Consider the following 26,554-nt stretch of genomic DNA (forward strand, 5'->3'; position numbering starts at 1 on the left):
CGTACGAGTGCCTGGCTATTGGCTGCCCATGCATAAATAAGTGCTCACATAGTATTCCCGCAACTTAGGCCACAGTTCTTTGTGGTGTTCTTTGCTTCCTTGTATTTGGGCCATTAGGGTTCCTTCATTTATTAGGATGGGTATTATAAGCGATCACAGAGAAAAACAATCATATATGTGTAGGTGCACTTTTTTTCCCCCCTTCATTATTTGTTTAGTTTGACATTTAATCCCTACCTCAAGCAGAAACTGCTGTGCTGTGCAGGGGAAGAGTTAGAAGGCATCAAAACCTTACAGAAGCTACTGAATCTACTCTTCAAATGCAGGTTTACTGCTGACAGGCCTTAATAAACAAACAAGAAAATAAATACCTGGTTGAGAACAGCAATGATAACAAATTATGCTAGTTCTTGGAAATCTGGGGAAAACAGAGGAGTCCCTGCAAAGACCAATATTAACCATTGCCTTGGCAGGCTGCTGTGCTAAAGACACACGTCACTTACCTCCAGAAGATTTAGTTTTTCACTTGTGCTTTTATATGTTCTGACAAAACTTATGGTTACCTCCATTGTTACTAGTGATAGGGCAAATGGCAGTATGTATACTTAATATGGTTTCTTAAATATAAACAGTATTTTTCAATTTGTCTTGCATTTTCAGTCCTGGGACTGAAACAGAGCTCAAAAGGGGAAGCCCTTTCCCCAACCCTACTTCCTTCTACAATTCTTCCAGCTGAAACTGTAAAGTTGGGAGTTTTTTCCATTTTTTTTTTTCCCTTCCTGGTACGATATACACAATTTATGAACTGTGTATGTGCTAGGAGAGAACTTATGGAGAAATGCATGTGCCGTGATGTTCACTGGACAAACTGCTAGCGGATAACTCGATTGCAGTTAAAACAGTCAGTGACCTCAGAATTACTGAGCACCTGGGGCATAGTCTCACAGCCAACATCCAAAGTTTAGAGAAAGTAGCAGATCTGTCGTGCTTGGTTTTCTGCAAGAAGAACCCCCCCATGATCAAAGTTCGTATTTTTTTTACTTGGTAGATGTTGCAAAGCTCAGACAATCAGGTTTTCACGACTGCTTCCCCAGCTCTACTGGCACCCTGCTACCCCCCTTGAAACACAAAATATGCATGTAACTCCAAGTCAATGAGTGCAAAGAGTGCTATTGAAATAATACTTAGGAGGCATCTATATCAGCAGTGCTCTGTTGTAGCCAAGGGAGGCATGACAGTTTACACTAGTTGTAATCTGAACATTTTAATATGTATAAACACATGTAGATGTGTGTGTGTATAAACATATATGTGTGTGTTATAATAACTAGTGTGCATCTTGTAGTTACTCAGTTGCAACTTTAAACTTGGATTTAAATGTGATAGGAAACTTTATTACTTGTAATATCATACTGCCAGAAGAACAAGTAATACATACTGTAGTTCAATGAGCACGTTACATTCAAGGAAAACAAAATAGAGCTTTTCCTTGTCTTCTTACCTTTTTGCTGCTCTAAAACACAACAGAAGTCTTTCTTACAACATCATTTAATTAATTTTAAAGAAGTAATAATTAAAGTCTAAATGCAGTGATTGCAGTAATGTATTGACTGAATGCGTATATTCAACTAATTAAATGTTGATTAGTGAATGCATCATTTTTAGTTACAAGCAAAAAACTAAGCTCTGAGCATAGTGAACTACTGTACAAATAGTTAAATTTACATTTTACATAACATACTATTATGTAAATGTCTGATTGCAGTTTCACTAAAAAAATACACAGAGAAGAGTTTTATTAAACATTTAGGAAAATGGTGTTCTAGTTTAATTTACACATACCTGTATAATGTTCCCTCTTATCCAATTAAAGTATTACTTTAATTTTTAGGCTTCTTATGAGTAGTTAATCACAGCTTTTCTGTAGGTCCTCATTAACAGAGGCTGCTGTATATGAGCGTCAACCATACAAAGTGGTATTTGTGTCACTTGTATTATTCCCCTGTCAGCCTTTCCAAAATTCTGGTGCCCAACCTCCTAGTACCAATTTTATTTTGTTTTATAACAACTATTTATTTGCTTAAACATACTCCAACAAAGAAAAATAGGGAAGAATCAGACCCCTTGCACATTGTAGTGAATAGCTAATATATAACGTTATTCAGACAAAGACAAACCTGCTGGATATATTTTTTTTTTCTTAATAATGCAATATGTTTTTCTGGAACAGTAAATGTAGGAAAACAAAGTATAGACAAATGCAACTACATTGCTGTGCTATTTTTAGCATTTCATGCTTAAGATTTGTTCTTAAATATTTATGAAATCTATTTTAAATTCTTTCACTTCATAGCAAGACCACAATATCCTCATCAATGTGCAGTTTTATGGTGCCCAAAGAGAAGCATGCATTAAGTAATGATAGGAAGATTAATAGCTTAAAAAGAGATTTACAAAGAGGCAACAAACTAAAGCTTTTGCTGGCATTTATAAATACTACTTCAGCATTAAGATGGCTTGCAACACATCACAGCTACTTACTAGAGAATCTGAAGTGGTTATTCTGGTGGTATTTAGTCCTGCTAGAGATGGGAGAGTTTGGGACATCCAGTTAGAGATCATTGCCATGGTACTAAGAACAGCACCAAGCTTCAGCAGTGGAGGACTCATTGCTATGCAGTTAATGAGTTTTCATTGTGACTGATTATCATCACAGTGCAGGCTGGCAGTGAGAGGCGTGACTGCAGCGCACAACATCCACAGCATGAAAGGAGATCAAGCTAACCAGATTTAATCATACATTAAAAACACTCATATCCTTATTTGCCCCCTGTCCTCTTGCTCTTACTAACAAATGCTTATGACTATCTTATGCTGACCGCTAAATAAACAGTCCTTTCTATGCTAATAATCGTCGCAGTTTCCAATGGGAATTAGCATGGGTGAATTACGTCTTTATAGGTGCTAGAGAGTTAATTAGCACTTAATTAGTTCAGTCCTTGCAGAGTGGTACATGTTCACAAACAGAAATAACGCCCTACTCCCCATCAGTGCTTTGGTAGAAATATGCCCAGGTCTATTTCTAAATATAATGCCATACTTGTCTAAGTGGATGGGGAAGGGGCAGAACTGTCAGCCTGCCCATGAAAACACCAGAAACTTTTTTGCATCTCCCTTGATTTGTTGATCTCACCTAAATTACAAACCAGTGACTTTATAATTTGCACAGCTGATTATATTTCTATTCATAAAAAACCATTATAGAGTAGTAAAGATCCACACTTCTCAGTGTTCTTGTTAGTTTACACATTTTTATACTGAGAGTATTTCATCCAGGGCTGGCAGACTCAGTATGTTTTCATTGCTGTTTGGTTGGGAACAGAAGAGAAATTGTGGGTTGCTCATGTAGCATTTTGAGGCTTCATTTGGCTCTAATCTGCTGTTGAATCTACTGTTCTCTAGTGGTGTAGAATGATCTCCAGGTTTGGTAGCAATTTGTCTTTTTCATAAATTTAGCAAATGTAGGAAAAAAAGAAAACACACCAGAAAAAAAAGAGTGTAGAAATCATTGTGCTATTGGTGTGATTTTACTTTTTAAGAATGATTTTAAAAAGAAGAAATGCTGAGCAAGGATTTCTAACAGCAATTATTTTAAAGAACTTGCTTAAAAGTTTGCAGAGAGGTAGACCCCTGTATTGTTCCCAGAGGCAGTTACGGACTTTGTGCCCAAAAGACTACATTTTTCTTAAGGAGTTGTGACTGTTAGTATGCAGGAAATCTGTAGTGAAACTGAAGGGATGTACTTTCATAGGACTGTGTAATCATGAATGCATTTCTTAAAAATACTAAAACCTTGTTTCAGATTCTCAGAGCTCATACACCAAGTTCAGGCTAGACCTCTCTCTTCCAGCATTCATTCAGAATTATTTCAAAAAATCTCTGCACTTTAATGAAGACACACGGAAAATTAATTTTTTAAAAAGAAATTTAAAAGTACATGGAGACCTTTTATATAATCTTATAAGGATTCTTCCAGCAATAGAATACAGGGTTAAATTCTGTGTATCCAAGTGTTACGTGTTTTCTGGGAGTTACACAGTAAAGTGAGCTGTGAAATATTTCAAATACTCAGAAAACCTAATTCACTGAAGAGAAACCTAATTCACTGAAGAGATCCATTTTACAACAGTGAAAGAATATGAGTTTGCTTATATACAGCTTCTGCACGGCATAATAATTTCTAAAGAGCTTGGATTGCTTTGAAAATATGAACTGATAGCTGATGATGCTAATGGCTGAATAAGGAAACATGTTTCTTTTGCTCAGTTCCAGTAAAAGTATCCCAGTAAAAAAATGCTGCACTGGACCAGTACTTGATCCATTTAGCTCCTTTCTCTAGCAATGGACAGCAGTGGATACTTAAAAGAGGAATGTAAGAGAAAAAACACAGTGTAGTACTCTTGGTGTAACCTTCTAGTAAACTGTAGTACTTACTGGGCCAGACTTTGATGATGCTTTCATCCATGAATTTCTCAAGTAACTTTTTAACTCATATCTATTTTTAGGAGGCACAACATCCACTGGCATGGAGTTCCACAGTTTAATTATGTTTTGGGTGAAAAACATACTTACTAGAAATCATGATTAGATAGCAAATTTGAGAAATGCTCTGTTCAATCTAAATCTGCAATTTTCCATTAAACCTTTTTTGACAATTATAGTTTTCATCATCTTCCAACAGCCAGAATTTCTTTCAGCTACTTAATACCCCCCCCTTCATTAATGCATTTATATACTGCAAATATGGTAATCAAGCCCATAAAACAGCTCAGTTTTGTTAAATCTCATAACACTGTTGATACCTCTTGAGAGCCAGTGGTCTCTACTTTCTGTTGTTCCGTTGACTCCAAAGAAGTCAATAGCAGCATTAGGTTTCACAGATCAACTTTTCTAGCAGTGTCTGTGCATACTCTCTGGGATGTGATCTAGGACCTTGGCCTCCTGCTTGTCTGGAGCAACTGCTGCAATACACTGGCTGCAGCCAGGCGTCTGGGTTCCTTACTGTGAAAACCAAAGTGCAAAGATGGCTGGTGTGTGCCACATTTCAGGCCAGTATGGGGATGTGCTGCTGGATCCAGAGCATCAGCAGCACTCCTGCATTTCACAGTTTTGTAATGGCAGCTGTTTTACTCAGCATATGCTGTATTTCAGAAGATAAATTTTATAAAAGCTTCGATTGTGTGATGGTGGTCATGTATATTTTTCTGAAGACAGAGACCCTGTGGCAAGACACCCTTGATATGGTGTCTTGAGACTGAGAGGTCACTCAAGCATTACCTCAACATGATGGTCATAGTGAGTGGAGTCTTGGGAAGAGAGATTGTGTTTCTGTGGAGATAAGCGCAAAGTTGTCCACTGGACAGATGTGCATATTGGACAGTCCAGACTGACATCAAGAGTCAGGCTTTTTGCTCAACTGTTGCACTTCATTGGCTATTTATCGATTTCCCAAGTAACTCCGTTGATTACTTCCAATATGGTTAGATAACACTTGACAATGTTGCATAATTTTCTAGTTGTGTTGGGCTCTTATGAAGTATGGCAGCATTGTATGTAGAGCTAACACAAAAAAGATTGTAATTTACTAGTTTTATCAACTTTTTTGTTCCTTTTTTTCTTTCAGAAGTTTAATAAGCCCATTAATTCTCTAAGACATTTCCTTAAAGAAATGATAAATTTTATTTTTTTTTTACCACATTGATCTGCAGCTGTTAATATTTTTCATTTTCTTCTCTTAAACGTTTTCTGTTCTACAAAAGAACATAATTGATCTTCTCCTGACTGTTAGTCTTGGACAAAGTGAGTTCAAAAGGCAATAAAAGGCTTTTCTGAAGTCCAGATGAATAATTACTGCTTATTATCCTTAATTCAGTATATTGTCAGTTCCTGCAAAGAATGCTCTTTGTTTATTTATTATGATTATTCCTAACAGATGACATGCTGCTTGGTTTCTCTGATGAGTATTCATTGACGTAATTTAGAACTTTATTTTCCTCCAACTAGTTTACCTGCTAAAGAGAAAACCTGCTGCTATGTGATTCATGGGATCGCTGCTACATACATCTTTAAAGATGGTAGCAGGAGATAATCCTCCAGTGCTCTTGGCTGGTCGTATAATTTAAAATTACCGTATAGTCGGTATCTGCCTGGTGTCCCTCCGCATGGTGCTGAAGTTTGATCCCCTGTAACTGCAGAAGGGCAGTGCAGGGGTAACGGCAGGTTGCAGGGGTATATGCAAGTCCTCTAATGCAGCCCTAGCCCAGGGGCTAACAGTAGTATAGCTTACACTGGAAAGCTGCAAAACCATTCTTCTTGGGCTGTAGGTATGTGGCAGCTGTGTCCTATACTGCTGCAAATTGAATTCTAAGCTTGGGTTTGTTTACATAGGCTACACTTTTGCCCTGGATGGGGACATTACTTGTTCAGTGTAACAGCTAATATTCTAGATATCTAATATTCCTCATTTCATGTACCCATTTGTAAAATAGTTACTTCACAGCAGTACTGCTCGAGAAGACATTATGTGGGAACAGAGGAAAAAAAAAAAGTTTCTTTCCTGAACAGTGGAAATACTCACTGGAACTATATTTTGTTTGTGTTCTTAGCAGGACTCTAGAAATGTCCAAAACCCCCTTCTGTTAAGGAGCTAAAACTTTAAAATAATTTTAGCTGTATTTTGCCAAAAATGTTTGGGTAAATTAAAAAATGGCAAGCAAACAGGAGAAAACTTTTGAGAGAAACATATCTGAAATCACATACATAAAGATCTTACTAGAAACCACAGAATAACTGAAGAGTTATTCTCATCTTGTTAGGATGTAGAAACAAAACTTTACCATTTATGTTTCAAGTCTGTGATTTGCTTTTTTTTTTTAAAAAAAAGGTGCAACTTCGTATTTCTAGTCTATGATAAACTGCTATGAAGTAGTTTTCTGAACCAGAGCTAGAAGCGACAGCAGTTCTAAAATGTGAACATTACTATTGATCACCCTGAAATTTCTACTTGTATGATAACCTCCTCTTTCGTAGCTAACTTCTCGTAAACTCAGTAAAAGTGAAAATATTTACACAGAACAGCTATAGATACCATATTTTGATCTTACATAAAAGTATGTGAATTTGTAGCAATTTCAGTGTTGTTAGCAGAGTTACTGTATACCAGATCTGTAATGTTAAATTATGTTATAACTTATTGGGGGTATTAAAGGTATTATTAAGGTATTGTATGAATACCCTTATTTGTTATTATATAAGAAATTGGAGGCTCTTCTAGTCTCTGATATTTACTTTCACTTTGAGATCCAGTTACATTTTGATATGGGTTAATTAACGTCTAATGTAGATGAGAATACAGCCCAACGTTACGTTATGACAACCAAGGTATGGCAATATCTGTACTATAAAAAGTAATTAATGTCAGTATTAGGAATAGCAACAAAGCACATGTCCTGAGAATCAGCAACATGTGACCACACACACATGAATGCATGAAAAACATCTAATTACCTCCTGGCTGGAGAAAAAGAAACAGCGATTGTAAGAAAGAGGAAATGGTGAAGGTCAGCAGCAGTCACTTAATTGATGTCAGCTCATCCAATGTATGTAAAAAAAAAAAGTTACCTCATTCCCAAATATTGCTTATAGTTCAAAATCATGTTCATGGGTAAATGCTGTAAAGGTTTTGGCTAAAACCTTGCATTTTATGCAGATAAGAGATCCAAGTGATTGTGTACTCATGACTCAGCTGCCTTAACTTCCTTTGAAGCACAGCAAAGTCAGGAATCTTAAATCTCAGTAAGTTTGTACTTTGACAGGCTAGGTTTAGAAAGTAAGCTTATGTTTAAAAGTCAAAGCTTCCCTTGTTTATGGTGTTGTTCTATCATGTATAGAGTTCTTTTTTATGTGATGTATTCTAGTGGCAACTCAGTAGTATATTCATTTAAAAAATGTACGTCAGTACATTAGTCATGTTCCTGAGTATTGTTATTTATTCACATAATGTTAATGCATGTACAAAGCAAAGTTCTCAGAATTTGGATAGCAATTAAAATTCATAGAGCTGCAGGTGGACTGTGGACTGAGAAATTACATCTTTGCCCTTTCAGTTCAATTCCAGTTCTCTGGATTCAGAAACACTGAGAAAACATTAGCTTCTTCATCTAACTCTATGGTTTTGTTCAACAAAAACCTCTGGCTTTGCAGTATTAGTTGTGAGTAGTAATATCCATGTTCTTTGTAAGAGCAGATTGAGAGGTATGAGCCCTTTCTAGAGAGTAACTTTTCACCATCTCATCTGTGCATACCTAGTGACATTCTTCAGTCAGGCATCTCCACTGGTAGTAGAGGTATTGAGCAAGGAATTTTTGAAGTCTGTTGTCCTGTATGTGCTTCTATACCAAAGCTGTTGAGGTGACGTTGTTTCTGAAGTGGTCTTCAGGGAGCTTCCTTTGAATGAAGATCCTGTTTTTAGAAAGCATTTTCACGTTTTTTTCCACCTATTCTCTTGTATTCTGCAGTTAGCAGTTCCCAAGTGTACAGAGTAACCAAGCGGTGTGTCTGCAGTGGGCTCTAGTTCGTGATGAGAATTGCCTGAAACCAGAAGCAGTGTGCTTCAGGGAGGTTTGCAGTTAATCGGAACAGCTGGGAAAAAACAAATGGGCAGGGAAGGATGAACAGAAATGAAAACAAAAACTTCTTCAGTTCATTTCTTGCCATTTTAATTTTCAATAACATTTATATCAGATACTCAGTAAAACCTCATAAGCTTTTCCCTCAAATGTGTGATATGGTGATGGATCTAATGGGAGAAAAAGTTTAGTGAAATCACTCTTTTCTGTTGTGTCCTCTTTAATTCTCTGGGTGATCAAGGTTATTCACGCTTACTCAAAAAGCTTCTTTTCTAAAATATAAACATATCTACTAGAGAATGACAAAAGATTGTGCAGAGTCCTCTTCCCTTCAACAGAAGCTGGGAATCTGCATGCTTTTGGAGGATCCTGGGATCTGTCCTCTTGCTATGAACATCTACAGAAATGCAGGGTGCAATGTTGGATGGTCCTGGGTCTGAAATTGGTTGAGCATTGCACAGTACTGCAGTTCTGATCATCTTTTGAAAACTTTAGGGACTGGATATAAGGATTTATGTATAATTCCTCCTGCAGTAATCCTCATGCTTAAGGCTTTTAACTATGTGTAATTGTGTCTTTTTTTCTATCCTCAAAATATACATTATTCTGTTGAGGGTGGATGAGGATTTAAAAAGAAACTTTTAAGATGTCTAGAAGCTGAAATTCACTGTGAAGTTAGATCCTATACAGTCCTAGAGTAGAGCTTGAGCCATGAAAATCAGTGAATTCTGTTGGTAATTTAATAAAATAAGCGGCTTCAGCTGGCTCTGACTGCAACTAGATGTCAGAAAATAGAGACACAAGATACTTAGAACAGAAGTCCATTTAAACTCTCTGAAAATCACCAGTATTACTGAACTTTTCTCTGGTTAATGCATGCTTACAGCTTTTGGCAGTCAGTGGCTACAGACCTCTGAACTGGAGGTTGCCTGTGGACTGTCACATTTGATAGCCACAGGTAAATTTGTTCAGTCCCTTTTTAAAATTGTGAACCTTTGTGAGTGAGAAAAAGAGAGAAATGAAGTAGAAGAGGCTTTTAAAATAAAATTCCCTATAAAAGGGGAAATTTGGCTTTGGGAAAATACTAATGGCCTATGTCTGTACTTCTAAATGCAACAGGGTTGGGGCATGGTGATGGAGACTGGCCCATAGCAAACCATACTGTTTGCTGTTAACACCCCCCCCGATTACCTTTTCCTTTTATGCTTGGACATGATTTAGAGTTAGATAGTTTGAACATGGATGCAGCTCATCTCCTTTTTTATGTAGTAGCGTGGTTGTATTCACATTTGGCTGAGTGTTGTCTTTGGAACTGAGAGCAAAGGAACCATCTACTGTTTTTTGATTTCTGCTGCATTCTGACAAACAGGTCTATGTATGTATAATTATGTAATAAACACTTTTGCATTATAGAAATATTTGGGTTTATCCTTCTTTTATTTCCTGATGCAGATAGTCACCAGGACTCTAAAAACTGACAAATGAAAAAGTGAAATGGATTTCATGAAATGAAAAAAGTAGGATAACCCTACTGATTTGCCCATTATCCCACCATGTCTCAAACATTCTTTTGGCAAGCATCTTCTCAAACTGTCATGTCATACTGATGCCCTCTGCTAACGTATCCCTGTCATATTCTCTGTAATGATGAAATAGGGAAAATTCTGCAGAAGTCTAAACTAGCGCTTACTTCCAGTGGTCTGGCACCCCTCAAGCTACAGTACATGTAGACAGTAACAGAAAATGTCTAGGTTTAACCAGCATGCCATTGATATGGGCATTTAAGGGCTGTAGCATCTTCCTGTTAGGGTTTTCTAACAAGTGGCATTAACAACATTTCCCTTCTGGGATATGAAGATCTCTTTCAGTAGACAGAAAGACCAAGAAAGAAAATTATACGGCTGTTCAGAAGGAACTGCATGTGTTTCCTGCAAAATACTCAAAATCAGATTTTGTGAACATGTCTCATTGCAAGCAAATCCATTTCTAACGTATACTGTTTCTTGACGAGCTTACTTTCAAACAGGGATGAAAGTATACAAGGTGCATATGTGAATACTGAGAAAATTCCATGGGCGATCTTTGCTGCAAGACAGGCGTTAATCTGAAGGCTATGGCCAGTTTCCAGTAGTTAGCTTTGTTCTGTCTAGCACAGACTTCCTGCAGTTTCAGTTGGTAGCGTCATCTGTTCTAAATGCTGTATAGGGCTTTGAATGCAATGAAACAGATACTATGTTTCACCTCAGAGATGGCTGCATTTCAGTAATGAGTAAAATACTCCATGTATGCGTCACAAAGCCTGATCCGAGATCAAAGATGCTGTAAAATATTTCTATGTTTAAATAAGGGTATGGAAAGCAAGCAGTAGTTATTTTTGTAAGGCTGTAACAATCCTGAAAGCTTCTGATTTGAATAATGATGAGAGAACTAAAGATATTTATTTGGAAATCAATCAAAATTTTATTACTTGCAGAAAAATAATCTCACAGACCCCAGTGAAATTATGATGCACTATTTTTCTAGCTGCCTTTTTTATTTCCTATTTATATTTCACAGAACAGAAATAAAAGTTTTAAAACATATTTCACTTTAAAGGATTCAATCACTCATTTTTATGAATCTTGCCCTTTACTCTGTTTGATTTTCTTTTTAATGAGATTACCAAAACAGGGGTGTAATGCTTTGGGTGGCTGGGCTATCCCTGTCCTTGTGAGGGATGGGTGCTGCCCCTGCAGGGCTGTGGAGGGCCAGAACACTAACAGCAACTGAAGCTTTCCAGGGATGAGGAATTTGGGTGTCAAATTTGAAGGTCTAAGGTTCTGTTCCCAGCCCCTAGCGAGGGAAAAGAGAAATTCTTTAAAGTGGTGCTGTTGTCTGAAGATAGTACTGTGAGTAATGCACTTCTGTAACGCACAGCAGTGAACGAACCCAAATGTAAATACGAAAAGACCCACAAACGTGTCCCAGATGGCGTGAAGATCAGTGCTGTTACTGGTGGCTTGTACAAATAAATAAAAAACTAAATAAAATGGGGTTTAATCTTGGCTGCCATTTTCCTGAAATAAAGCAACGTCATTTTGTAAGTTTTGATATGGGTGGTTGATATTTTTGCATGTGGGTGAGAAGCGAGATTGTAAAAACTAGTTTGAACATGAAACATTTACGATAACTTTGTAAAATTAGTAGAAGAAAGGAAAAGAAAGGTTCAGGGAGGAAGAAAGAGACAAAAAATCGGAGCTATTAGTGGTGAGGTATTAAGGATTGCTGCTTCTTTGCTCCACTTGTCACTTGAATATAACAAAAGAGAGACACCTAGAAGACAGGCAGTCCAAAGCACCTTTTAATAAATTTAGTATTTATGCATGAGACAGTGGCAGTCATGCTAGCGTGCCCATCCTCAGCATGGCCATTCTGTCACCTTAGGTATACTGCTTGCTGCATGAGGGTTGATACCCTTCCTTGAGAATCAACAAAATCCTGAACTGGTTAATATTCTTAGTATTGGAAGTTGCCTTTTTTGGGGGACACATAAGGCTACTTCATATAGCTTATGATTTTCCAGGATCCCAGGCTCAGCAAGCGTGTAGGACAACCGCAGATATCCACATGGTTTTGAAAGAAGTAATTTGTATTCTAACTTTCCTTCTTGCACTTCTACAAGCCGTTTGACTTCGGTGTGATTGACATACCACTTTGCAAAGCCTTACTATTAGCACAACACTCAGAGAAATCCATATATGCAACAGTTAGCAACTGTTAAGACAGGCCATGTTCTTTTGAATGGAAAAGAATGGTGTACATTGGAAGTTCCTGTAAAACTAGGCACAGAAAATTGTAAGCCAATGTAAACACTGAGAGAAATGTAGAATATTTTTTCAAACTTGTGGAAAATAAAAACTGGAGGGATAGTCTAAACAGCTGTGTTCACAATATGACTATGTAGCTTGCATGGTGGAACTTAAAGGTTAATCATTTCAATGCTTGCGATTCTTCACCCTGTAATGTGTTAGGCTTTACCGCATTTTTCATGTGTCTCTAAAACAGGCATTGAATCCTATTCTCTGAGTTAGAAAGCTGTGGTCTTGGACTAATGATGAGTGATTTTTCAGTTATTACAGAACATGATTGCAGCAGTTGAAGAGATGGTGGAAAATGGTTGGGTTTTCTGTTGCTTTGCAGTCATGCAGTGGAATGTCTGATACTACAGGCCATGGCAGTGAAAGAAGAAAGCTTTTACAGCACAGTAAGCAGTTCTGACATCAAACTGATCAATGACATATCCCACACACATAAGGCTCATGTTTCAGCTTCCAGATGCAAAGTATTCTAAAAACCTAATGGTACACATCATCTCACATTGCACTCTTTTTTTTATTTTTTTTTATAGTTGCCTTTTATGACCAAAGGAAACAAGGTCATTCGCAATTTACAAGATGACTAGAATGTTGCAGTTTTGCAGGGTTTTGTGAGCTGATAACAGAGGAGTATAAATGATGAAGACTCAGACGATATCACATCAGAAGCCTTCTGTTTTCCGACACCTTCCTTACAGTCTTTAACCTATATTTTTAAATGTCTTTTTAGCAGTTTAAGGCTATTTATTATCATCTCCAGCACTTAATCCCTGTGTGCAGTCATACCCCTCTGTCTGCAGTATCAAAATTAAAAACTGTAGAGATGACTATTATCTCACAGGAGAAACGTATGAAATGTGTGAGGAGTGGGTATCAATGAATAGATTAGAAGCAAAGATTTCATTTCCAGTGAAAAAGGTTTCTGTCCACAAGAAGTTCAATGCAGGCATTTTTCTTCTAGCTTGAATGAAGGGGAATTCACGAGTTAAGAATCACAAAGTCGGTGAGTCTTTAAAGAACTGCTTAGCAATGTGATTGCGAATAATAAAATTCATAGGCAGAGCTGGTGAAGTTTTACATAAGCTTTTAAATCTAATTAATAAAAAGGGCCAAGATTTTGCTTAATGAAGGAATTTACGTAACTTTCAAGATTTGATATTAATTTTACAGGGAGATTTAACTAACTCATTAGCAAATGACAGAGATTTTTAATAAAAGATTTCTACTAAATCTCTTAATGTGTTTCTTCAGCTTGGCTAACAGCGATGCAGAAAGTGAAGAAACAATCTGCACAAGGGCAAAAAATAACTTTGTATACATAACTTGTGCTGGAGCTCCTGAAAAGTGTTTTCAATCGAAAAAGATCATTTAAAAAAACATGCACAAGACCCTCCTATATTCTTCAGGTTTGTTGAAACCTGAACGTCTGCAAAGGAAAAGTTTTAATAAATTTCTCTGATATCACCGTATCTTAAAACTAAGCGGACTTAACTACAGCCAGTTAGTTGACCTGAGATGTTTAATCGGGTTTAATGAAAGCTTAAGTTCCAGACTATCTCACATGCACTTTTCTGTAGTTTAAAAGGAAAAAAAAAATCCGTCAGCCATATAACATAGTATAGATATAGTATTCAAGATCCGGATGCATAAATATAGTCCTCTTGCACCCAAACCGTTCATATATCAGCCCTTCATACACTGAAAGTTACTTAGGAATATGGATACTTTGGTTGTCAACAAGGAAAAGCTGTTGAAGTTATGTCATCATTATTGCTGGAGCTAAAGGTGAACTTTAATCATGGCAAAGTTTGCTGTATGACTCCTGTGAACCATCATTTTAGTATCATGAGTCATAACAATGTCTTTCACAAACAAACAGTGAATTATAAACAAACATTATAATTTTGGTCTTCATAGTGAGCAGAAACACTTCAGTTTTCACCTGGAAAACCAGTATGCCCTTGCTAATATAAACATCAGAGAGGCAATGTGTGCTCAATGTGACATACTGCTTAGAGGGGTGAAACTGTCTTTTTCAGCACCTTGATAGCAAGAGAGGTAGGAAATGCTGTAAGTAAGTATAGCTTACATTTTCAAATGTAGCTTTGGAGAAGAGAATTACCAAATATTTAATATTTCTAGCAAAATCCACGTGAAAAAAAATCTGGCTGCTTTTCTCTCCTCTCAAAATCTTAATCCAGTTTGAAGACACTGGAGATAGTGTCTCAGAACTGAACTATCTTTTTCAAATATCTGGCTATACCATATCTGGAATTTTATTTCCTACCTTTTATCCTGAGATGAGTAAAGCATATTAGAGTTATATTTTTGAATCATATTTGAATCACTCAGTACTTCCAAAATATCGCCTAGAGAAATGATTCAAGAACACAATGAAATACCTATTCTTTTCAGGCACTTCTAAATATAAGGAGGGTGATGATTGCTGGTGGGCTTAAAATATTTAGTATTTGAAATCTAGTAAAATTATCATAGCTATCCTTTCATTAGTTGAAGCCTAATAAAATCTGCATGTTGCAGGCAAGGTGCTTTTCCTTTTAAGGGGTGTGACTTGCTATTCTGCTGCTTAAGAGGTGTAATGCAGAAATCATTATGGCTATACAGCTCTTTTCTGTATTTTACAGCTGCCTGTCCTGACCAAGCGAAAATTCTGTTTTTCTCTTGCATTACTGTGTTCCTAGCCAAGGTTCAGATCTCCTGCTTTTAAAAGGCACCAAGATGTTAAACCATGAAAGTAAAAACTATTAACATGAAACTAGAAAAATAATGGATACATCTTAGCCAATTTGTCAATGTGCTGGTGGTGTTAAGGCAATTAAATAGCAATAAGAAAGCACTAAGGTCCATCATTGTTAGACTTGGAAATCAGTTTTATATTTATAACTAGAATAAAATGATTTAAAATCTATATAAAATGAGATGGTTTGACAGAAATTGGAAGAGGCTGAAGAAAATATTGTGGAGGTCTAAAGCGGGAAGTATAAGAAATTGCATTTCACATATACTTTTGTACTGACTTTTTGCTTTCGATGGACTAGCAAATTGTTTATTTGTTTTCTTATGATTATAACACTTAGTCAATCTGTCACAAATAAGGAGAAAAGTGATTCCAGATGGGACCCACCTAAGCGAATGCTTAGGGAAAACATTTGTCTTTTTTTGGGCCAGATGGGATGCCATAGGGCTATTTGCAAGAATTAGGTGTTTTTTTTCTTGAATGTAACTTACAATGTGGGAAAAAAAAAAAAGGTGAAAATATTTCCTCTAGCTTGAAAACATGGTTGGTGCTGGGAAACACCTGCTGCCTGTGTTCTTATTTCTCATAAGCTTTCTTGCAGTCAAAGGGGAAGGAAAGGGTCAAAGAAGCAAGGAAAGCAGAAATATTAATGATTAAGTTTAGCAGTGCATAGTTATTAATAACAAGAAAACTTGTCTAAGGGATAGAGAAGTAATGAGATAATTTAAAAGATGCTGGGCTTTGTCAATAGAAATAAAACCCAATAAACCAATCATTAGCTTGTTGCAGCTTCTCATCTATTTTAGACTGTTTAGGAAACAATCTAGAATCTGCAAATCTTAAATCTGATGCAAAGGATGACTATTTGAGGTTGAAGACTGTTAATAATACTTTTCTAAATTATCTCCATCAGGAGCTTTTTTCTTTTACTGTCACATGCACGTTCTACAGATAATACAGGCCATTTCCTGAAGGGCACTTCAACAAAACCCAGCTTGAATTTATACCATGTTTTCCTGGCAGAATTTAAGTAGATTTTTAAAATAAAGTGCTAAATTTTAGCTCTGGAGTAACTTAATTAAATGACAGTCACTCTGCAAGTGATTTTTCCTCATTATAATCAAATAATCAAAATCAGTTTAAAGGCAAAGCATGACTTGTGTGATTTTTCAGAAGAGGTATTTCAAAATTCTTTTGGTTCAGATAGATTATATTTGCTCACATTGTTAAGCTCTGCACTGAACTGTGAGATTTTTGATTTATTGTTCAGTGAACTGATGCTTATTAGTAATTTCATGTGTTAAAGGGAAACTCAGTAGCTAAAGTTAGTGACGTGCATGTTTTTTCATATGTACCATGATGAATTAAAAAATATTCTGATGAATTAAAAATATTAAACTTATCACTGGAGATTTTGTTGAATGACTTTGATAGGAAAAGAAACATTTCGGAATGTTTCCTTTTAATCATTTGTTAGTATGTGAAAAAGACCAGTCCCTAGGTTGCAAGTGACTTTTTGATTCACAGAAAGCTTGTCAACCAAGTCACTTTACATAAATTCAATGGTTTATTAGTAAGATGAATGGATATTTTGGGCAGAACAATAAATTCTCATTTCAAAGTGTTTAGAATAAATACCAGCTTAGATACTTAAATTCTTTCGAGAAATTGATACAGACTTGAAATATACTTACTTTGTTGTTTAACCTGATACTGAATATAGACATATTCTAAAAGCAAAACAGCCTATGGGGATGATCTAGAGTCTGGGAAAGCAGACTACAAAACCACACTTAACAGAGGACATTCAAGCAATCTTGTTTTATTCTGAAATCTAACTGAATATTTTGCTGCTGCCAGTCTATCATGTTTATTTACTGTTAAGGTACATATCTGAGCAGCACAGAAGTGGTCTGCAGTTCTTGTGTGGTTTTGATTCTTCAGAACTCATGGTTATGGTTTCTTAAGCAATATAAATTGCCCAAATTTTCTTTTAGCAAACCATTTTCTCTAACTCCATCAGGTGGTTTAATAAATGACATGACCTCGTCCTAAAAATTTTACATGGCTTGTGTAAATACATGGATGTAGAACACTCCCTTAACAGGTATTAGTTTTTTGTGCTACAGTTTGATTTCTGTGTTTAAAGCAATTGAATTCAGAATCAGATTCCCAGATATGGACCTCTTTCCAGACTGAACTCTGTAATCTGGCTCCAAACTTTCCATCTTTCTTTCATATACTTCCCTAGGAGTTGTACCTTGAGGGTATCTACAGTAAGAAATTGAGGTATCAGATTGCAGACTTCGATTTGCTAAGGTTCAAGTCTTCCTAGTATGGACTTTCCTAGTAGTTCTTTGAGGGCATGACTAATTGCCTATAAATAAATTTTGGGCTGTGCAATATGTTTAGAACAGATAGCAGCACACCAAGTAGTACCCAAGCACTGTTCCTTGATGACTTTCATTCCTGCTGTGAACTCCCACATATATGGGAAATGTCATGGCTATAAACCCCTTGAGCTGATCAGCAGTCCCAGAGACAAACAATATACTGGATTTGTAAATATTTACTTTCAAAATGTAACAAAGTATCATATATAAATGAGCTCATCTGTTGATGCTACCCATTCTCAATGCACGTTGTTAACTTGAAACATACAGGAAATTGAATGGAGGTAATGGTCAGGCCCAGGCAAACTGCTTCAAGCGGTTTAAAATAATAATGGCCTGAGCATGAGTACAGAAGAAAGTATGTGACTCCTGCAGCCTTGCACGGAGTACTCTGAAGCCTGAAATGTGTGATCATAGACAGTTCTACCCTGAACACGTCAGAGCAAGGAGGCAGAGCGAAGGAGACGGGGAAAAACTGGTTTACATAGAAAATGAGAAACTTCAACTTTTACCTCAGTTGCATTGTACTCTAGAGATAAAGCTGGAAAGCTAAGGTTGAATGTATAAAGGTTACAAATACTGTTTAGATATAAATGCCATTTATTGTTTTTACTCTTTTGTCTTTGCATTTTGGGCCTTGGTGGAATTAGTGTTTATTTCAGAAGATACTGTTCATGTGTTGCTGCAAGTTTACGCTGTCCTGGACTTGGCAAGGGTGCTAGAATCTAATGAAACCAGTATAAGAATGAAGGTTGGAAATCAGGAGGTACAAGAGATGCACACCAAGAATGGTAACATCTCTTGCTTCGACTCAGATGTGAGGTATTAGAAGTCAGATGCATTAAGGAGGAAGCAAATGGAATCTAGTCCAGCTTGCTTGGCCATCAAAATAATGTAATTATAATAGCTCTTTAGTGGGGTGGAAATATCCAGTTTCCCCAAAGACCAATCTGGCTTAGCAATGCAGACTTTCTGACTTCATATTCTAATGCTTGCTTCACAAGATGCCTCATTTCTCCTTCTGTAATGGATTGGAAACAACATTGTTTCAGAGCACAAAATGCAAGTACTGCTCCATTAGACAAAACAATTCTCTAGGAACTTACCAAATAGAAAAATAGAGCAAACTAGCCCTACAGTCTATAAGTGAAAAATGTCAGATTTTAAATATTAGATACCTGTAGAGAAGATAATCAAACATACTACCCATCACTGAGACAATCCGGAGAAAACAGTGTGGCTGAGATGACTGTACAGACCCTTTAACAATGAAATAGAAACTGAAAAGGCTGACAGTTTGGAATTTCAGTATCTTAGAAAAGCGCTGCTGAAGAAGAATGTGGTTTATCAGATGCTAAAGGACAGATGATAAATTCCATACCACTTAAAGCCATTACTTATGCCAAAGGCATATGAACTGCAATGTAGCTATAACATAGTATACTGTTTTATGCATTATGAATGTAGCCACTAGGATAAAAAGCCTTCCAGTATTCTATACAGACAGTTAAGTTACAGCACAAACTCAGTCTTTAGTAATTATGAAGAATCTAAGGCAATTCACAACCTATATTCATACTGTAATATAAGCCTTCTGGACTGGGAAAGAGTTGTCTGCAATCTGTTGTAAAAGAGGAAAAAAGCAAAAATACTACATAGGCTAATATTTACAAGATTACATGAGAAAGTAGGGAAGAAGAAGGAAAATAGAATTCTATAAATAAAAAGAACAGATTAAACCAGAAGGAAATGTATGCAGTAACAGAATACCCTGAGATTTAGCAGATGATTCTGTCTCTCTCAGACTAGAGGCGGTCAAGGTAAAGAAACAAGAGAGGCAGTGGGTGTTTGGGTTTACAACAATCTGTCAGTCTGGAACATTGTTATGGAAAGCTGAAAGAGGTAATATTCTTTATTCCTTATCTATGGTGACTCTTTTTAATATTTCCTCAGTCTGGTATGGTGTTCCTACTAGTTAATATGCTAACAATCTACCAAAAGAAAACTACTGTAGCTGACAATTGAGCTCTTTCACAGGGAGAATGAAACAGAAGAGTAAGAACTAAGGTTGACATAATACTAGAGAACAGATGCTTTCTGGTTTGTTAGGATGCTTTGGGACTCTAGCTCTCCTGCACTGGCTGAGAAAGGATGTCTCAGCATGAAGAGATCTCAGGGTTACATGACTGCCTTGCTCACTGTCTTCCTGGACCTCTGAGACAATCACCTGTTGCCACCATTGGCTTCAGTCAGCTCTGATTTGTGTTATGATGTGCAGGTTCTCCTGGCAACATCGAGGTTGCAGTAATGTGGGTGATTTATGATCATGGTAGTGCTTCTCTTCTGGTCTTTTACTGGATACATGTCAGCAGTTCCTGAAAAGCGAATGAATAATTTTTAGGAAATGCAGCAGAAACGTCAGGCTGTAGTACTGAGATATAGGTCTAAAGGAAAAGGATTGGTGTGTTACTATTTCTTCTGAGTTCCTTATCAATAGTAAAGGAGTGTGCATATATCACTAAAAAATCTTGTATACAGTGGTGCTTTTTGATGTTTTCTATTCCATGCATGAATTAATCACACTACTGAAGTCTGATTTAGTTTTACTGAGATACAAAGGAATGCACATCTAATTAAAAATTTCTCTGACTAGCACCTAGTCAAAGATGTTTCATTCCAATCAACAATTGGAGGGAATTTCCTGCTAGAAGTTGACTATTTAATCAATGAAATGATGAACGAAACCCTCTTATTTCACCTTATGGAACCACTGATTGTTATTTCAGGACCTGTTTTTTTCCTGCTTATGACACAGATTTGTAGATATCCTGTAATTAAAGGAGTATGCACAAGAATGTGAATGTGGGATCTGCCTCTGCTTTTGAAGTAAAACATAAGTTACTTGTTGCTCACAGGAATTGAAAAGAATGCTTAGAATTGAGGAAACTACTGCAGCTTTTTAAAGAGTCTTGTAAAATACAATATGAATTTCTAAAAATGTGTAATTTCTATCAATTAGTGCATTGGAACTTGAAACATTACATGATCAAACATCATTGACTTCCAAGATACTTAATTGTGTGTCAGTGTGTTTGTGAAATAGAAGCACTGAGGTAAACCTTTCCTGGCAAATGTGTCCCGTCCTGTGCAAAACAGAAGTGCACTTCCAGAGGACAGCAACAGCCACACTTTCTGACCAAGACCTGCCACAGTGCTGTAGGAGGAAAGATGCATCAGTGAGAATGGCTGAGGTTGTTTTAATGCAAGTAACATCCTATCAGTTGAAGTATAAGTACTCTTAAGAAATTTTTCTGGGAAAAAGAAGGGAAGTTACTGCTTTGTACTATGTTTTTTAAGAAATACAGTACAAGCTAACATCTTTTGTGAGTGAGGCAACACTAACAAAGAAATTAACGAACTGGAAGTGACATAAAAGGCTAAAGGGAACATAAGGCATGCCAGTTATGTTCCCAGTAACATTCTTGAACTACAGGACACATGTAATTTGTGACACTTTTCACAATACTGACTTGATCACTTTTTTCTTTTCCCTAGCACACTATTTTGGATCTGCTCAATCCCACCTGCACATTCCATCAGATAGCCCAATATGTGGTGACAAGTTACGAGGGAGAACTCTGTAATGCTTAGATATAATTAATTAAGTAATTTTGAAGACTTTAGGACAAAAGGGAAGAGATGCATGGCCTGAAGTCTTTGTTAGCTTTAAGGCAAATTTATTCATTTCCCACTTAAGTAAAAGGTTTTATGACATCCTCTGTGAGCATAAAGCACTCAAAAGTAATTAATTCCAACTGTACTTCTAGGATGATGCAGGGCTGAGAGTTTATGATGCAAGTATGTTAAATTGCTCAGTTTTGGAAGAATAGATTAAATGTCTTTTTGAGCTTTGTCTGTAGTTTATTTTCTGTGATTCTATGATAGTTCTGATGAAGGTAGGGAGCACAAGAATTGTTTCTGGGTGGAGGGAGTGAACTGGGAAGGAGAAAGTTTTCTGAAGTACCTGAGACTTTTCCTCTTTTCATATGGGATTAGGGTGAAAACATCCCCCAAAATACTATTAAAATGAGCTGTGTTCTTAGAGAGCAGCAGAATGACATAAAGCAAACTCTTCTGATACAGCTGACAAGAAACTAAGACGCAAAAGTCACAAACTATCAACTAGGCTCTGGTCCCCTACAAACAGTCAAACAGAACAACTGTGGCATCTTAGTATAGATAAGCTAGCTGTACCTCTTAGCTTCTCCTTAAATCAGTAGTTCATGTGATAAATTTCTAATAATTTTTAAGACAATGGTTCATCCTGTATATCTTTTCTTTGTGTTTGTATGTGAGCTCAGACTATGAAGTGCAGAGATGGCATAATGAAGGTTAGTGGAGCTCTCAGGTTCATGTAAGTTGTATGAATTAGAAATAACTTACTAAAACAGAGGAGGCTAAGCAAAATTAAATCTAAAAATATTTCATGCAGAGTTCATAACAGACTAAATAACACTTCCAGACAGCTGTAATGTAATTTTGCCAAACTGAGATAAAATAAATGCCAAGGAAGTATCAGAGTGAGCAAAGGACGGGTCCCTCCTGTGTCCCTTTACAAGTATTTTTTCTACATTATTCCTTCAGTAAACAGGGATGGAATAAGAACGGAAAGAGCAAGAAACATTAAAAATCAAACTGAGCTCTGGACCACTCCCTCCCTCCTCCAGTTGATGTAGGAGTATATATTCCTGAAATCTCTTATAATTTGAAGTCAAACACACAAACAACATTGTCTCCCTTATTTTGGTAAACAGTGGAGGCATTATGAACTCGGCATTATATTGTGAAATCAGCTGTGACTGCTGAGGAAAATAAGGAAGAATGAGTCCTGTTCTTTTGTCCTCCCTACAGAGAGCTATACAGAATTTCAGGGCAGGGAGGAATACAAAAACGGATACAGGCTTGCCTCTTCTCTTCCCAAGATAGTCTGCCACTGCGAATGAGCCAGTGTGATAAGAATAGTAAATACTTATGTTAATAGCAATAATTAACATCTTTGGGAGGAAAGGGGGAAACAATACCTTCTTTGTGCTGTTCATGTAATAGTGAAACAATCTAGTGCTCATTAAGAATTGTATTCCTAGGGAGTAATTTGGTGGTAGATGACCTATATAGTTTCCAAAGGCTTAACCTTATAAAGAGAGGAAGAATGCTCTTAGATCATCTGGAAATGCGTGTACTCTACACACTAGAAAAGCTTGAAGGGACTGGAACACAATTTTCATTCCGGACAAGGGATCAATTTGTGTCACTTGGCAAATAATTCTACTGCATTTTCAGCTTTTCAGGTTCAGTCAGTGGACTGAAGAGTAGACCAATTTTACAGTGAGGGTTACCTGATATGCAGGCTGTGGTAACTCCACGGAGGTGGAAGCTGTCACAGCAGTGCAGTTAATCAGCTGTCTCGCAAGTGCCATAGGAGCTCCTCAGAGGGACTCCACAGAACTCCTTCATATGGGTTAATTGTAGGTTATCCAAGCTCATGTTCTTTGTTCAACCAAATTTTAATTCACAGAAGGACATTAAGTATTTAAGTCTGGAACAAGTCTGACTGAATTATTTTCCATTTCGTTGTCTTCCAAATTGCTCCTTAATTTCTCTTTGGTAATAACAATAATTTTAATTTGCACAGAGACATTAATCTAAGGATGTCATAGTATTTTAACATGGTCAGTCCAGCCCAGCAAAAAAAGAGTTATTCTAAAATCCTGTTAGCTCCCATACGATGTGAACAATGTGTGTTCTTGTCACGGATATGAAACTACAGTTAAATTCTTAAAACCCTGGAGTGACTGCAATAGACGTATAACTGCATGTAACATCTTTTGATTGTAGTTGAATACACCTGTGATGAAATCTAGCCACTAAGCTGCAGATTAGGTATAAAAAGCATATCCTATATATGATATAAATATACCTTCTGTATGACTCAGTAGCTTGTCTGTATGCTACTTCACAATGTATGGAGAACATATGTGCGTGTATGAGAACATCCCATAAATGCACTTTGTTTCTAGATTACACACAGTAAATATGAAACACTAGTATTATCTCAACATTAAACATGGTAAAGGTAATAATATATTAATAATGTGAAGCAATTGTTATGTAAAGGTAAATCCCTAAATTCTTATTCAGTTAGACAGGTTAAGTATTAAGGATTTTGCTCTATACTGTCTGTTCATCAAACATAATCACTTGCTTGCAAGTCTGCATGGTAGAAGAAATTGTGTTATCTGTCACTGTGTACAGAAACAAAAGATACCAGTTTGGTTTTCACACTCTGCTGTTGCTCTGAAAATTGAGCTGAAAAAAACCCACACGAATTTGAAACTACCATATCTGTGTTTTGTAGATTTCCAGTCCTGGTGTTAGCAAATAAAGAAACAGCATCTGCATGATAACTAGTAGAAAAACAATGATCAAAATCCTTACTGAGTATAAATGATATTTATCTCCATAGACCTTTCTGTGTATGAAATGTAGCTCTGAGCTTACCTTAGGGTGGTTGTTAGTGGTGATTCTGGGTATTAAATGTCAGTGTATTATGCAAGTTTAGGTGTCTTCTCAAAAAGTACTGAGCTCCATTGTGTCTTTTGATATCTAGGAGTAAACCTGAAGTGACAGTCTTCAGATAGTACCTTGTTTACACCAGTTTAAGGGGTGTCAGAATTTTGTTCTCTACACATTGCTGTTGGTGATTGGGTCACAAGATACATAGAATGAAGACACTCAGGGTAATCTATCCTTTACAAAGCATAACGATTCTGTTATCATCTGGGGGCAAAAAAAAATCTTTACACATGCCTGGTTAACTCAAAGCAACCTGTAACAGTGGACGTGCTTGTTGGAGTATGTTGATTTATTTGAATATTAAGGTCTTACCAGAATAAAATACTTATGCAGCAATTTTACTTAGCTAATGATGAACAGAGAGTACATAGTAGCATGACTTTCTTTGTTAAAAAACTTTCAAGCAAAGGAGAAAAGGCAATTGAGAATTCCACTGCACATAAAGCAGTTAGACTTCTCTTTAGCACCTTTCAGAATGGCTCCAGCTCCCAACTCAGCCTGACCTGTCTGAGACCCTCTGGTGACAGAAATGACTCTAAAAAATGTCATCTTATTTCAGCTTAGGATTCCTTCAGTGAGGAGGGGGGAAGGAGGAAAATGGGGGCAAGGAGATGTTAAATAATGGTGGCCTGATTCTGTCTTATCTCTCCAGCTCTTTAGTGCTGTGTGGGTGTCAGTCCCAGGCATAGCCAGTAATTACTGGCCTGGGGATGGCAGGATTGCTCTAGGACTCAGTAACACCACAAAATTATGGCAAAGAATTTAGTTAGGGTCAGATCCTCAACTGCTATAACTCTGCCTGTCTGACTTCTGGTAGTGCTCAGGGGCTGCAGCATCTCTGTTAGAAGCAGAGACCAGAGATAAGGTAATTTTATGCTATGCTTGTGCACCATATACTGCCTTGAATGGACAAAGCAAAAGGACTTATCTGAAGGGTTACAAGTTCTGGCATCCTCAGTATAATTCTGTTTGGGTCTTCCAAAATATTTTGAGTCCATAGAATCATTTAAGCAATATGCTACCTGCATTGATCTGCTGTGTGCCATCGCTCCTCCCCTTAAAGTACAATCACTTTGTCTGGTATTAACCAAGAAATTGACTTCAATTCCCATTCTTGCTTATCTGCAGCTCATATATGGGCTTCTAAAGTTCTCAGCTTCAGAAGTTTCTTTTTGCCTTTCATGATGCTTTGGAAATGGCAGAGCAAAAATATCTAAGAAATCCAAACTTGGAGAAACTTTCAACAAAGTTGTTTGTGTTTTTTCTTCTTTTTTTTTTCTTTTTTCCAGGCAGTAAAAGAAAAAGAGTACTGAAATACAAAAATAAAATCAATCTTTTCCAGAAGGACTTGATTTGGACTGCAGCATTATTGTATTTTTCTGATAAAATGTCTTTATAACTCTGCAGCATGAATAAATAAAAACTGTAAACCCGTTCTGTAGGACAGATCTTTTGGCATCAGAGGCCTTGATGATGTTCTTTGGTCATAAGCCAATCCTTAGTCTTTGCCTCTGTTTCCCTGCTGCAGTGCAGATACTGTTCACAACTACATTGATTCTTGAGCAGAAACATTGTCCTAACACTAACCAGCCAATTAAACTCCAACATGTTCCTTTTCTAGCTGTAGAATAAGGAAATTTCTTGTCTTGAGATTGTGCTATACAAATCCCTTGTGAACCCCATAAGTCATCTTGTTTACTCTTTTTAGTCTTTCTTATATGAAAGCTATCAGTTTTTTCTTCTGCCTACTGTTTGATTTCCTCAGAAGAAAAAAATCAAGACAGAAAAGGATGAATTAGCAGTTCCCAGGAGCACAATGAAAGATTTACTTGAATAGCAGAGCTCAAAGCAAATCTATACACGGGATCCATTCATAATTATATATTCATAGTAGCCCTACAGAACCGTATTTGTTTCCCAGATAGACAAGAAAACATGGACATTACCTTAAGAAGTTTTAGTAACATTTTTTGTATTACTAGAAGGCTGTTAGGCCTCGTGAAGTTCTGGAAGGCACTTTCTGGACTATTGTATACTGTATCTGTTACCTGCCAGAAAGGCAACTGTTGGAGCTGGGTGGACTCTGCAGAAAATGTAATGTGGTCTTGTCTGACCACAAAGTGACTGATACTAGGCTGATGTCCCCAAGTGTCTTTGGCAAAGGCTGTGGTATTGACCCACCTGAAACCTTGCCTTGAAGTTCTGTTACAGTTCTGTTTCTGAAAGCAT

General features: G+C 36.8%; 1 protein-coding gene and 1 long non-coding RNA gene across 3 annotated transcripts in view; one reads left to right on the forward strand and one right to left on the reverse strand.

Moving 5' to 3' along the window:
- The window catches only part of LOC308071571, a 377,062-nt gene that overhangs the window by 146,611 nt on the left and 203,897 nt on the right, over window positions 1-26,554 (forward strand). The gene's annotated exons all lie outside the window — the stretch shown is intronic.
- OLFM3 (olfactomedin 3) overlaps window positions 1-26,554 on the reverse strand; it is a 65,970-nt gene that overhangs the window by 20,416 nt on the left and 19,000 nt on the right. Inside the window, exon 1 of one of the 2 annotated variants that reach the window (XM_080407124.1) lies at window positions 2,542-2,685. The exons of the other annotated variant lie outside the window; for it this stretch is intronic. Within the exon in view, the coding sequence (XP_080263250.1) occupies window positions 2,542-2,670 (129 nt within the window). The 5' untranslated portion in view covers window positions 2,671-2,685. Of the gene's footprint in view, window positions 1-2,541; window positions 2,686-26,554 lie in introns of those variants that run through there. 2 annotated transcript variants of the gene reach the window in all.

This window comes from Falco punctatus, assembly GCF_963210335.1.
Source record: "Falco punctatus genome assembly, chromosome: 11".
In the NCBI taxonomy this organism is placed as follows: Eukaryota; Metazoa; Chordata; class Aves; order Falconiformes; family Falconidae; genus Falco; species Falco punctatus.